This window comes from Nilaparvata lugens, chromosome 1 (genome assembly GCF_014356525.2).
Source record: "Nilaparvata lugens isolate BPH chromosome 1, ASM1435652v1, whole genome shotgun sequence".
NCBI lineage: Eukaryota > Metazoa > Arthropoda > Insecta > Hemiptera > Delphacidae > Nilaparvata > Nilaparvata lugens.
In genome coordinates this window covers 7,113,257-7,127,199 of record NC_052504.1, presented here as the reverse complement: position 1 = coordinate 7,127,199, position 13,943 = coordinate 7,113,257, and the positions used below count along the sequence as shown (strand labels likewise).

General features: G+C 30.0%; 1 protein-coding gene across 1 annotated transcript in view; it reads left to right on the top strand.

Moving 5' to 3' along the window:
• Positions 1-13,503, top strand: part of LOC111043363 (sodium/iodide cotransporter) — a 73,290-nt gene extending 59,787 nt beyond the window's left edge. The window contains 6 exon segments of the mRNA XM_039429041.1: positions 1,892-1,949; positions 1,951-2,011; positions 3,763-3,917; positions 6,285-6,517; positions 9,012-9,112; positions 12,004-13,503. Of these exon segments, the coding sequence (XP_039284975.1) occupies positions 1,892-1,949; positions 1,951-2,011; positions 3,763-3,917; positions 6,285-6,517; positions 9,012-9,112; positions 12,004-12,200 (805 nt within the window). The 3' untranslated portion in view covers positions 12,201-13,503.
• Positions 13,504-13,943: the final 440 nt, after the last annotated feature.

The following is a 13,943-nucleotide window of genomic DNA, read 5'->3' as shown; positions in this document are numbered from 1 at the left end:
TTCCCAGGTATGAGAGTGAGACCTAGTGCAATCGAATTTTAATATTACAAACCTACTATGTTCTGAATTTCGTGAGAATCGTTAGAGGCGTTTTCGAGATCCGGTGAAATACAAGCATATAAACATCTAAACATATAAACAGAAATTGCTCGTTTAATAGTATAGCATTAGAAAATGCTATATAGTATAGTATAGCATTGAGAAAAGATAGCATAAGAAGATATCCCATTGTGTAAGGGTGTTTATGTTCTAATTTTCTAAATTTGTCTAAATTTCCCATCTAAAATATAAATTTCTAAAAGTCTAAATTTGGGAGAGGAATAGCACAAGGTTGCCTTATTTTCTCTCTTTCTATCATTTTGATGATGCACTTATTGTATATGAATCAATGAAGAATAAGTCAATAGAAATCAATATAAAGTCGATAGTTTGGTAAGAGATGTTGTGGTATTTCTGCATAATATTGAAAGAGATGTTGTCAACATGAACGTCGATTATACTTTCAATCAAATCGATATACTCCTGTAGTTCTTTATTTTTCGTGGAGCTATATGTGACACTGGTAGTTCTCTCATACTGTGCCGTTCTTACACGCTCACCCGGCCAAAACAGTAATAATAAATAGAAGTCGACGGTAATCTGCTTGAGTTAACAAAAATCGGCTTGAAATTTGAAACATAAACGACCTTCACCATGTGATTTCTTCTTGAGCAATCTTTTCTCTATATAAACAGAAGATAAATTGAGGACATTTAGAAATAAATTAATAATTCGGTTGAAAAGATGAAATTAAGTTATTATAACTATTACTTTTCTGTGGATATTATAATATTTTGTATTTTTTCTTTGCATTTATTATTGAATAAGTTTTGTTCCAATAGGGTTGAACCCAGAGAAAATTGCCATTAAATAAATAAATAATAGAAAATTAGTACATAAATTGAATGGGCTATATGAAATTGAAATGAATTTATCATGGCTAATTTAACTTAACGGCGCTTTGAAGTCAGTATTTGAATAGAAATAGTGAACTTTCAATACAATAATAGTAACTTTTGATACGGTAGCGAATAATTTGTGAATAGTAGATGAATCGAAGACATTTAAAGATAAATTGATGACTCCCATTAAAAAGATTAAATAAAATTATTATTACTCTTTTTTTCTGTAGCTATGAGACTATTTTGTTTTTATTCTTGAAGTTTAGCATTTATTGTTGAAGAAGTTTTGTTCCAATAGGCTTGGACATAAGCCTTGAAACAATTTTGTCATATTATCAAATATATAGAAAATCAGTACCCAAATTGAATGGGTTTTACATCTCTGTGGATTCATTTGATGTATTTCGGTGAATATAATCAAATTTGACACAAAATATGGTGGAGCCTATTCAATTTTGTTTGAATACAGTGTGATTAATGTGTATGAGGAAAGTTTTCCCAGAAAAGTGAGCTACACCTTCTTCTAGAAAATCACAATTCCTTCACATAACTATTTAGTCTGTCATACTTCCACATTGGATCGTATAAATGAGATTGACTTGAATCGTGCGCTCAAATAATCTAATATATTTATTAATTTCAGAATTAGAAACATCACAGCTATTTTTGATGTCGAGTATAAGCTTTTTGATCTAACAGATATTTTCTCTCAGGTACTGATATAAATCCACTAGTTACTTTCTGAATACTCAAACTAAAACCATTCTGAACCATTCAAATTTATTTAGAATATGCTTGATCAAGCGAATGTGAGTCATAATGACCAAAAGATTGAATACATTGAATTAGTGTGATAGATGTAAGAAATTGTGAGATAAAATGTTACAATTTTTTTATCAACTTCTTACTATGTTTTTAAAATTCATAAATTTTCTCTTATTTATTTCCAGCCTTTGCGTTTCGAATCTGAATTCAGTCTCTACCGTTCTGTGGGAAGATTTTTTTCTCGCAGATTCCATCACTGAAAGGCCTGTCTGATCGAAAACAGATCATTCTCATTAAAGTGATAGGTAATAATTGTACATCCAAATTCATTTTTTATTCGAAAGTAATTCTCAATAATGTCAAAAATACTCAATTATATTTACTATATAATGATTTATATGAATATACAGAGTGGCACAAAATGACGGGATCTTTTAAAAACGCCATAAAACATTAGTGGGAAGGGCAAAAATGTTTTTATTCAAACTAATTTATAAAATTGAAGACTTGCCATTTGAGAATTATTAATAACATCTATCACATTTTGCGACAATTATTTCTTTAAGATGGCTTCATCCTGCACGAATACAATCTTGAAATCTGTGTTGAGATTCCTGAACGATTGCTGCAACATTTCAGGTGGGATATTTTTAATTTCATTTCGAATTGTCTGTTATGATTCAACCACAGTTATTGGTCAAGTTGTGAAAACGTTTGATTTGAGATAGCTCCACAAACAGAAAATCGCTGGTGGACAGATCATGGGACCAGGAAACGCAGATGTTGCAGCGATCAATGAGAAATCGTCAGATTTCAAGAGTGTATTCGTTCAGGAGGAAGCCATCTTAGTGAAGTAATTGTCAAAAAGTGATAGATGTTATTAATAATTCTCAAATGGCAAGTCTTGAACTTTACATTAGTTTGAATAAAATCATTTTTGCCCTTCCCACCAATGTTTTATGGCGTTTTTAGAAGTTGTCGTTATTCTGTGTCACTCTATATAATAGAACATTCATATGGCTTTTGTTGGTGTGGAGTTCCTAAAGGAAGTTCCACCTCGCCTGAATATTCAATTATTGATTTAAAAAAAATATATACCATTTTGGAAACGACAAACATGATATGGGTACAGTATCATGTTTGTTGTTTCCAAAGTGGTATTGTTTTTCTTTATTTTTGTTTTGAGCAAACTGTTTCCTGTAAAAGAAAATTACACTGTAAAATATATTATTTATGAGATATTTGTGAAAAATATAGAAGTTCGGAAATTGATACAAGAATCACTGCTTTAATAAAATAATAAGTAAAAACAATGATCATAGATAGAGAATGTTCAAGAGATTTTCAATAATTACAGATATTATAGGCTTTTCAAAAGAGGCCTAATAAATAATAATCTCCAAGTGCACTCTCCGAGCAATCAATAATACATTTTCATAAACAGTAGATTTATGAAGTTTCATGAGATGTTCAATAATTTCAGATATTAAAGACTTATCAAAACAGGCCTAATAAATAATAATCTCTCAGTGCACTCTCCGAGCAATCAATAATTCATTTTTATAAACAGTACATTTATGAAGTTTCATGAGATGTTCAATAACTTCAGATATTATAGGCTTTTCAAAACAGGCCTAATAAATAATAATCTCGAAGTGCACTCTCCGAGCAATCATTAATAATAAATTTTATTTCTTACATTTTTATAAACAGTACAATTATGAAGTTTCATGAGATGATGTTCAATAATTTCAGATATTATAGGCTTTTCAAAACAAGCCTAATAAATAATAATCTCATAGTGCACTCTCCGAGCAATCATTAATAATTTTATTTCTAAAATTTTTATAAACAGTACATTTAGGAAGTTTTATTCCCTAATCACAGATGTATAGTCTTTGTAGGGGTATTCCATACATTTCGTAATTGTATTTATTTTTGTATATATATGCATTTTCTGGAATAAAGAATTTGAATTTGAATTTATTTACTCATTCATTCATAGACAGTACTTGAAACCATGTAGAATATAATCGTGATTTTTTCCATTTTCCAGGAGCATGTTGTGGACTGACAGTCCTTGGATTTGCTTGCCTTGTAGCGTTACTGTCTGGAGTTGTGGAGTCTTCTCTGTTGGTCACATCGGCCACAAGTGGACCTCTCCTCGGAGTTTTCCTACTCGCAATGCTTTTCCCAATTGCAAATTGGAAGGTAATTCTCAAAAGTACTCATCCATTTCCCATTCAAGCGTATGAATCTCGGGATTTCTGCTCAAACTACTGTTTGCAGGGCCAATTCTTTTAGATACACTTGTTGAAAGTGGACTCGCTTACAATTTTTACACATTTTTTAATCCTCTTCCCTACTTTCTTCTCCAATACTTCCCTTTTCTTCTCCTCTTCACCCTTCATTCTTTACTTTTATACCCTCTACCTGCCTTTTACATGGGAAACCATAGTTGGCTAGGTATTTTTCCTCCTTTTTTTCTTTTCAGCACACCCCACCATGGAGCCAGTTTTTATATTTTATTAGAAATTGATTTTTGATTGTGATTTTTTGTATTTTGATTTCTTTTATGTTATTTTGTGTTGATTTGAATGAAATTATTGATTGATTTCTATAGCAAAGGACCGCTAAAACAACTTAAAATAGTGATGAATTCTGATCAGATGACGTAATCAAGAGAAAAAATATTGAATTATGATTAGTAGTATAACTACAGGGTGTTTACAGAATTTCTTAAACATGATAATTATTTGATTGATCTTGAAACAATAAAAAAATTTGATATCGATATTCTATGAAAGTTTCCATCTAATAAAAATAGATTCAATTCCTTCCTTTCAAATCATTCATCAATAATGAGACACTGATTGGAAGTGGAAGTATTTATTAGTCATTCTCTTGGTTAACATAGATAGAATTAAACTTGAATTGAAGTTTTTAAAAATACTTATGAAGTTAAAATGCACTTACATTGGTATAGTTATGATTTTAACAGTCTGATGATGACCAACAAAACGAAACAATCGTCACTACCAATGTAAGTGCCATTTCACTCCATAAGTGTTTTTGAAATTCAAGTTTAATTTTAATAGTAGAAAAGTATGGATATGCAACAGAGAAAGATAGAATTATTATGGAAAACTTAGATTATAATGATACAATGACATATACAATCAGTTCATTTACCGTATAGTTGATAGCTTACCATAATCTCTATCAGATATTGAATTGCAATTCCATTCATTTATATATAATCACGTTTCATAAAAATGATAGTGGGAGAGGAAAAAAGGCGAACCCTTTAATAATACTTTAAAAATAATGTTTATTGGGAAATATCAATCGGCTGAAAACTGAGAAAAAGCGCTATTCATTTTTTTATACACGGTGGTGAACAAATAATGCTAAAAAGAAAAGTTTCAATTCTATTTTCAGATCATTCTACAGAGGTAGATATTGTATCCGAAATCAATTTTTAAGTACCTAGGCTTATAAGCGTCCAGCATAGAATACAACAATGCTCCTTGATAATTTTTTAAAAGTTTCATTCATTTTTATATTTTAACCAATATTGTTGAGTTACTTTTATTCACTTCTCTATTGATTTAAGTTTAAAGGATAATAATTTGTATTATTATTATTGACATTCTAGTACCTCTATGGTATTGGTACCTCGATGGTGTGGTATTCCTCCATAATTGAAAGAAAAATACGTTCATTTTTTCAAAACCACTATGATATTTGTTCAAAATTATTTACATTACAGAACCAGGTTTCATGGTAACACCTACCACATCTTCAGCTAAACTAGTGTGTTTGTTATTGTTGAAGGCAATTGTTGAAATCCTTCTTCAGCTGAATAATGTTGTTTGTTACTGTTTTCCTGTATCTTCAACAATAACAAACAACATTAGTTCAGCTGAAGAAGGATTTAACAATTTCCTCCAACAATAACAAACAACATTAGTTCAGCTGAAGAAGGATTTAACAATTTCCTCCAACAATAACAAACAACATCAATTCAGCTGAAGAAGGATTTAACAATTTCCTCCAACAATATCAAACAACATTAGTTCAGTTGAAGAAGGATTTCAACAATTTCCTCCAACAATAACAAACAACATTAGTTCAGCTGAAGAAGGATTTAACAATTTCCTTCAACAATAACAAACAACATTAATTTAGTTCAGCTGGAGATATGTGGTAGGTGTTACCATGAAACCTGGTTCTGGTATGTAAATCAATTTTGAACAAATATAATAGTGGTACGGTATTGACAACATCAACGTTTTTTCAACAACAACATAAGTTTTATGGTCCAATTATCTATAGATGACTCTCTGTTTTGTTGAAAGATATCTTGCAAACTGATTTTCATTCGAGTTTATAGATGAGCATTTTTAGTTGAGTTCTGAATGTATTTAACTCCTGTTTGCAGACAAGATTTTTCTTAAGCAAACATTATTGTATTCAATGATATGTAATATAATTTGTATAACGGAATTTGTCATATAAGTGATATCATTGGATAAACGTGATTTGATTTGGTGAATTTGATTTTGAATGATATAGGGTGCAGCGTCTGGCATGATAATCTCGCATGTGACAGTGTTGTGGATAACCTTTAACGGCCTGACGGTTGAGAAGCCAGAAGTGCCTCTTCTCCCCACATCAATAGATGGCTGCACCAACACTACGTTCTCGCCTCACATCAGGCCACTCATCAAGGAGACCAGTTTCTACTTGAATACAACTGCTCAGCAACACACTGTCAACCCCTACGTTGCACCTACGTTTCACGAGAGGTCAGAACTGAGATTGATTTAATAATTAAGGTTTATTGATTGGTTGGTTGACTGATTGATTGATCAATAAAAAATTTATCAATTAGTTAATATTTGATTAATTGAACGATCGACTCAAAAGTTGAAAGTTGATTGATTGATAGATCTAATATTTAAATGAAATAGATAAATGTTAATTTCCCAAAAAAGAAACTAAAACTACTACATCAATTATTATTACAGAAAGATTAGATAGTTTACAGTTACATACAATAGTTAGTTTCAGAAATTTCTTATAATGAAATAATTTCAAAATTAATTTCACTAGTTCACAATTACATTCAATAGTTAGTTTCAGAGATTTTCTTATAGTGAAATTAATTTTGAAATTATTTCGTTATAAGAAATTTCTGAAACTAACTATTGTATGTAATTGTAAACTAGTGAAATTGATTTTGAAATTATTTTATTATAATAAATTTCTGAGACTAACTATTGTATGTAATTGTAAACTATCTAATTTTTCTGTAATAATTTATTGATGTTTCAATCTTTGATTGATTGATAAAAAATAAATTTAATAGTTGATTGATATATCAGATAAATGAACATTTCCATTGATTCTATTCAGTGAATCTTCTCTTTATTTTCAGTGACTGAACATATATTTTAAAAGATAATGGTTTCTTGATCCATTTCAAACTTGTTTGATCCTAACACACTGCTTTGATGTTTTTTACAACGACAAGCAGTCAATTCGATAGTTGACAGCATATCTTTGTGTGTATATATTTTTTATTGTATATACATTACTATTATATTAATAAAAATCTTTTAGTACCTACCCTTTTATTAAAACATTTGAAAAATTTTAAGACATTTTAACGACTAGTTTCAACCTACTTTGACCATTTTCATGTTCAAATTGAAAATGCTTTCACTTCTGATTTTCAACTTGAAAATAGCCAAAGTTAAAATGTTTTAAAGTTTAAAAAATGTTTTAATAAAAGGATACTACAAGTTTCATATTGTTTTTATTAATTTGAATAAAGTAGCCCATTATAAGTGAAATGATTTCACTTTTATGTTACTTTGTACATTAGGCTACTTGTTTCTGGACTCTCGTGGTGTATTTTCAGGATAGACTTGTTGTCAGATGAGTTTCCAGATTAATAAAAGGAATTCCTCTCAGAATGACTCAATATTGCACACATTTTCACGATCCTTAAAGCATGAAAATTTCATTTCAATAAAATCCAATCAATAGGCTAATTAGAATATGGAAAATTTTACAACTCAATTTGAATAGTCATTGTTCATTTGTGCTCAATAGATTTCTAAAGCTCATTCATTTTTAATGTGTGTCAGAAAATAAATAGAATTATTAATTCACCAAGCTTTATGGTAACTGTAAACTTTATGCATAAGCCAACGCTGAAGAGAAAATATTTTTCCATCCACAGCTTACAATTTTCACATTTACTGGCAACAATTCAAAATTTACAAGTTACAATAGTTTCAAACGATAAGAATAGGCCTCTCTATGGCCTATAGAAAATATAGGAAAAAGTTAAAAATAGAGAAAAGACTATTGATGATAATTATTGTGAAAAATCCTGTTTTTTCTAATCATTCATCATCATTTATTCAAATTAGGAATAACTTGACATATTGATGACAATAATAGGTATTGTTTTATTATTATTATTAAACAGATACAACACCAGACACACACAATATAGAACATCAGAATTCTTCACTGAAATAGAAAAGCTGTACCAGAATATTTTGTACCATGCATTCTCAATAGCCTACCGAATCATCTACAACATCTATAGTAAGGTCCACGTTATTATGACAGTAAGTTATTTGATCAACTTTGGTTTTGCTATCCTTGTCTATCATTCGACATAGCCGGTGGTACTATTCTTTTCTAGGTCCACAACAATGCCAATTATGTTTTTGACAGTGTAGAAATATAATTAATTAATGCAGAGAATCGGCAGCGCTATTCTTCTATCGTTATCCACTGCCATTAAAACGTGGACCTCACTATAGACACTTACAGACAAGTAAAAATAGAAATGAAAAATTACTACTCCACAATTCAATAGATAAAAATATCATCCTTACATTATCACCACGAAATAAACGCATCTACAACTTTGTATTTCCTAAAACATTTCCCTCTATTTAATTCAAATCTTGCAAAAATATCTCTGAGTATGTACAATGTCCCAATTATAAGCTAAATTAGCTTCATGGGACAGCCAAAAAATTATAATAGGATAATCTTAATAGATTCTTACTTCATGTATGATAGATATAAGATGATGTATGTATAATGATTACCTCAATTTGTAAAACCTATCATATAATATGTAATGTGAGAAAAATTTTAATAAAATATTATTGTAGGCTAGTATCAGTGAATTATTATATTAGTTGTATTATCAACAACTGATAAACTGAATTAGAGTACCGTAGTTTTTAAAGCATTTTAATATTTTTTCAGAGATTTCTTCACGCTTCTATTCTCCGTCACCTACATGTACTACTCTTTCCTTGGAACAACCATCACAATAGTTTTGGGCGTCATTATCAGTTATCTTACAAGTGAGTAGGCCTTCACTTATTTTCACAGAAACTTAGATTATATTTCTCCTCATGGAAGAGATGAGACCAAAAAAATCTCCATTTTTCTTTAATATTATTCATTTCATATTTTAGCGATAGTAATGTGGAATTTTTCTTCTATGTGCGGTTTTGAAGCATCTAAATTTAAAAATCCACTTTGTGAGAATAATTAAAAACTGGAAATTTAGTGAAGTGAACAACTACAGGTCTTACCCTATTTCGGACTATGTGTAACCTTATCTAAATTCGTATGGAAGAGATGAGACCAAAATAATCTCAATTTTTTTCTTTAATATATGAATATTTCCTGTAGATAATGTCAATTTTTTTCTATGTGCGGCTTTGAAGCATCTAAATTTACAAATCCACTTTTGTGAAAATAATTAAGAACTGAAAATTTTATAAAGTGAACAACTACAAAACTTAACCTATTTCGGACTATGTGTAACCTTATTTAAATTCGTATGGAATTGATGAGACCAAAATAATCTCAATTATTTTTTCTTTAATATATGAATATTTGTTATTTTAGTGATAGTGATGTGGAATTTTTCTTCTATGTGCGGTTTTGAAGCATCCAAATTTAAAAATCTACTTTGTAGAAATAATAAAAAACTGAAAATGTTGTGAAGTGAACAATTACAAGACTTAACCTATTTCGGACTATGTGTAACCTTATCTAAATTTGGGAGAGGAATAGCACAAGGTTACCTTATTTTCTCTTTCCCTATCATTTTTGATAATGTACCTTGTTGGTTCCTTCCTGTTTTCACTATTATTATTACTATCGTATTTAATAAAACTTCTAAGTGAAAAAACACTCACATTTTTTGATGTGGCGACGTCCGTTTCGTGCTGGTATTGCACATTTTCAAGCCAAACAGAGACATATTTCCACACGGACGTCGCCACATCAAAAATGTGAGTGTTTTTTCACTTAAAAGTATTATTAAATACGATAGTAATTTGATAATAAACTTTTTGTATAAATCAATAAAGAATAAATGGATAAATAAAAGGATATTGGGTAACGTTAGGTGTATTATGGTGATGCGACTGAGTGTTGTGAATGGGAACCTCGGGAGGGATAAGTATGCTACCCAATAAACACTAAAAGAATAAAAATATATTATGAGCCTAGAAATGAAATTGAAAATCATACCAGCCAAGTATTTAGCTTTTAATATCTCCGGTCTGTAAGTTATTCAATTCTATTAAACACTTTTTTTAGATATTCTCCAATCCTTACGATTTACAGATATAGAAGTCGTCATTTTTACTTGATTATCAAATTAATATAACTTTTTGCTATTAAAAAGAATAACTAGCAGTCAGATTTTTCTAATAAATGAATTTTGTTGTCACAGTGAGTAATCAATTCATTTATTGGAAGATATCTGACTGCTGGTCGTTCTTTTTAATATCAAAAAGTGATTCAATAATAAGCAGTTCATGATGGAAAACATTTGAGAATTAATTAACATGTATCTAATAATCTAAATGCTCCTGCTATGGGAATTGGAGGCAAATGTTTTGGTAGTTTAGCTTATTAGTTTTCAATTTCTGTAGCTCTTAAATGAGTACCTATACTTCCTGAATGAATAGACTAGCTTTCACGATTTCAGATATTATTATTATTATTATTGTACTGTATTGAGTATTCTCTATCAAGTAATTGAGAGCTAACAGGTAAATCTTCTATCTTGATTAACTTGAAAAATATTCGTCTACTTGTGGAATATATTGAGTATTCTTAGTTCCATAATAGATCAATTTAATATAGTTGACCAATAAACATACTTATTCAGATACAATCTAATCTGTATTATAGTTTAAGAAGTGTATTTTGAATATAGTTTTCCATTAAAATTTCTAATGACAAAGATACTATCGTACTCAGAAAGATAGAAGGAACATTCATATTTTTTTAGAATACTTTTGAATATGAAATTAAAAATATTGGGGACCGAGCTTAGGTCTGGAGTACAAAAGCATGAAACAAATTATTATGAAAGAAGAAATTGTAATAACATTCATAGTTCATACAGAAATGCTCTATCTAATCACAGTAAATTGAGATTAATTCCCAGAGGAATGCAAAAATTTCCCTCACAAAGGCCCGGTTGCACAAAAGCCGGTTAAATTTTTATCCTGAATAATTTCACGTGAACCAAATCAGAGAGGACCATTTCAAAAATATGGTTCTACTGGAATTAATCAGGATTGAAAATAACCCGGATTTTTTGCAACCGGCACTAAGTACCTGATTGGATGATTACAAAAGTTCAACAGCTGAGTCATAATTTTTACACAGTGCCACACAAATGAACTCGCTCACTCACTTCCATCATCAACAGACGACGAAATAATTATTATCGCAGCTGTTTTTCCAAGGATGAATAATAATTATCCTTTCAATGTCCTTCAGCGAGTTTTCCCAGGGGATGAGACCTAGTGCAATCGAATTTTTATATTATAAACCTACTATTTTCTGAATTTCGTGGAAATCGTTAGAGCCGTTTTCGAGATCCGTTGAAATACAAACATCTAAACATACAAACATATAAACATCTAAACATCTAAACATATAAACAGATATTACTCGTTTAATAGAAGGTTCAATAGTATAGGATAGAGATCTAAGTACCCTTTAAAATTGTCCAGTTAATAATGTCAATAATTTAAAAAAGGGTACCGTACTTATATATTTTTTATTTATATTGTTATTTGTATATATGACACACTTACTTGTAATTTCAACCATGGATTCATAGAAATGGAGATCTCCCATTATTTGTCTGCGCTCTACGATAAATTAGTTCTACAATTAGTTGATTTATCTATTCTAATTATGTTTATTTATTCTACAGGATCAGATGACGACATCTACGACGAGAAACTGATCCATCCTTGGGCGCGTTCAGTGAGTTCTTTGTTCCCCGGTAAAAAGCGGACTTATCTCTCAACATCTGAACAATCGATCAATACCACAGCCACCACTATAATTCCGAGTATATGTGAAAAAGTTCCTGAAAAGTTTAAGAGTACAAAAGGCTCTGAATCATGAGTGTGGAAACTACAATTTTAATTTGTAATGAACATTTGGTGCCAGAAAAATTCGAGAGGAAAACTCTTGAAGAGCTTTATTGTACAGTGAGTAGATTAGGAAAAAAACATTCTGTGATAGTATTAACTTACCTTTCATTGTGGAAGGTATCCTGATAATAAAATCAAAATAATCTATGAATAACATATAGATGAAAAATTAGTTTAGAAGTTCTACAACTATATGGGATATTAATTCAGGTCTTAATTTATCCTATTTATTTTTTCGATTTTCGATACCTAAGTTAGTGTATAGTGAAGATTATAATTATTTGTAGGCCTAATTCCTTAGCATTAGCTCAGTTTAGTATGATTTTTCAATAAAATAACAATCCAATATCTGAATAACTATATGGTGGATTCTTCTTAAATCCCATCGTAGATTATTCATGTTTTTATTGATTTTTTCAACTACAATGTAGATAAGATCCTATTCAGTTTATTTAGGGTACCTAGTAGGCTATTTCTAGAGTAGAGGTGCAGTATTACTATTGTCATAGTAAAAGAAACTAGTAGCTGGAGAGAATCTGTAGCTCACTCCCATTGATATTATACAATGATTTGATTGTGTGTTTGTATGAGGGGATTAATATCAAAAGAGGGATAATTATTGTTTGTGATAAAGTGGAAAAAAATTAGATTCAAAATCATGGGTTATGGTATTATTGGGATAAGTAGTATCGTTTATGAGTTCAAAAGTATAATGGAATAGACAATATCAATAATTTGCCATCAACTCCCCATTCATTTGTAATTGATAACAATATGTTTTTCAGATATGTCTTCCATTGTTCAAAGTTTTAAAATTCCTTCATATTTTTCTCATGGACTATGATATTAATTTGTGGTAGAGTTAACTATGGTTAAATAGTATATAATATTTTCTAGATAAGTAGACTTATATTATATAGGCTAGGACTTTTTATACTATTCACCTATAATTATTCGACAGTGTTTATTCACTTCATTGCAACAAAGGAACCCAATCTCAATCTAGATTTACTGTTTATTTATTGATGAATACTTATAACATCCTAGTGTATTATTGATGACTATTTTCAGTCTCCACACTTTTCCCATTTATAATACAAGTTAAATTGAGAGTGCATATATTACTGTCGATATTTTGATGAAATACTACAGTCTATACAACAATCATGAAACTGTAGTTCCTGTTTGATTGAATGAATATTTATGTTATAATAATTGTTGGATAAACATTTTGGATGAGTTTGTTACAAATACAGTATTTTATTTGAAAAAAAGTTTAGTGATTTCAGCCTGGCTCCAAATTTTAACACCATTACCTCGACTTGTACATTTATTCGCTCTTTGCTCACTACCCTCTCCAATTTTAATTGGGAATTAGTTGTGAAGAGGAGAAACAAAATTGGAAAGGACAATATGCATCTCCCATAGTTTTGAAAAATAATATTATTGCAGAGATTAAATATAAGCCTACTTATATCTTCTCTCTGATTATAGCCTACCGGTACCTCCTCAGGCAGTGACTCAAGAAAAACTGCTGAAATATGGATGGTGAGACTGAAAATGTGTAGATGAAACTAAAATTTATTCTATGGTGAGGTCCACGTTATAATGGCAGTGAAGAAAGATCGGAGAGCAACGTTGCCGATCCTCAGTCTTGTCAATGCCTTCTATAGACGGTAGCTGATACTGGTTTATTGAAGTAATATTGACGGTT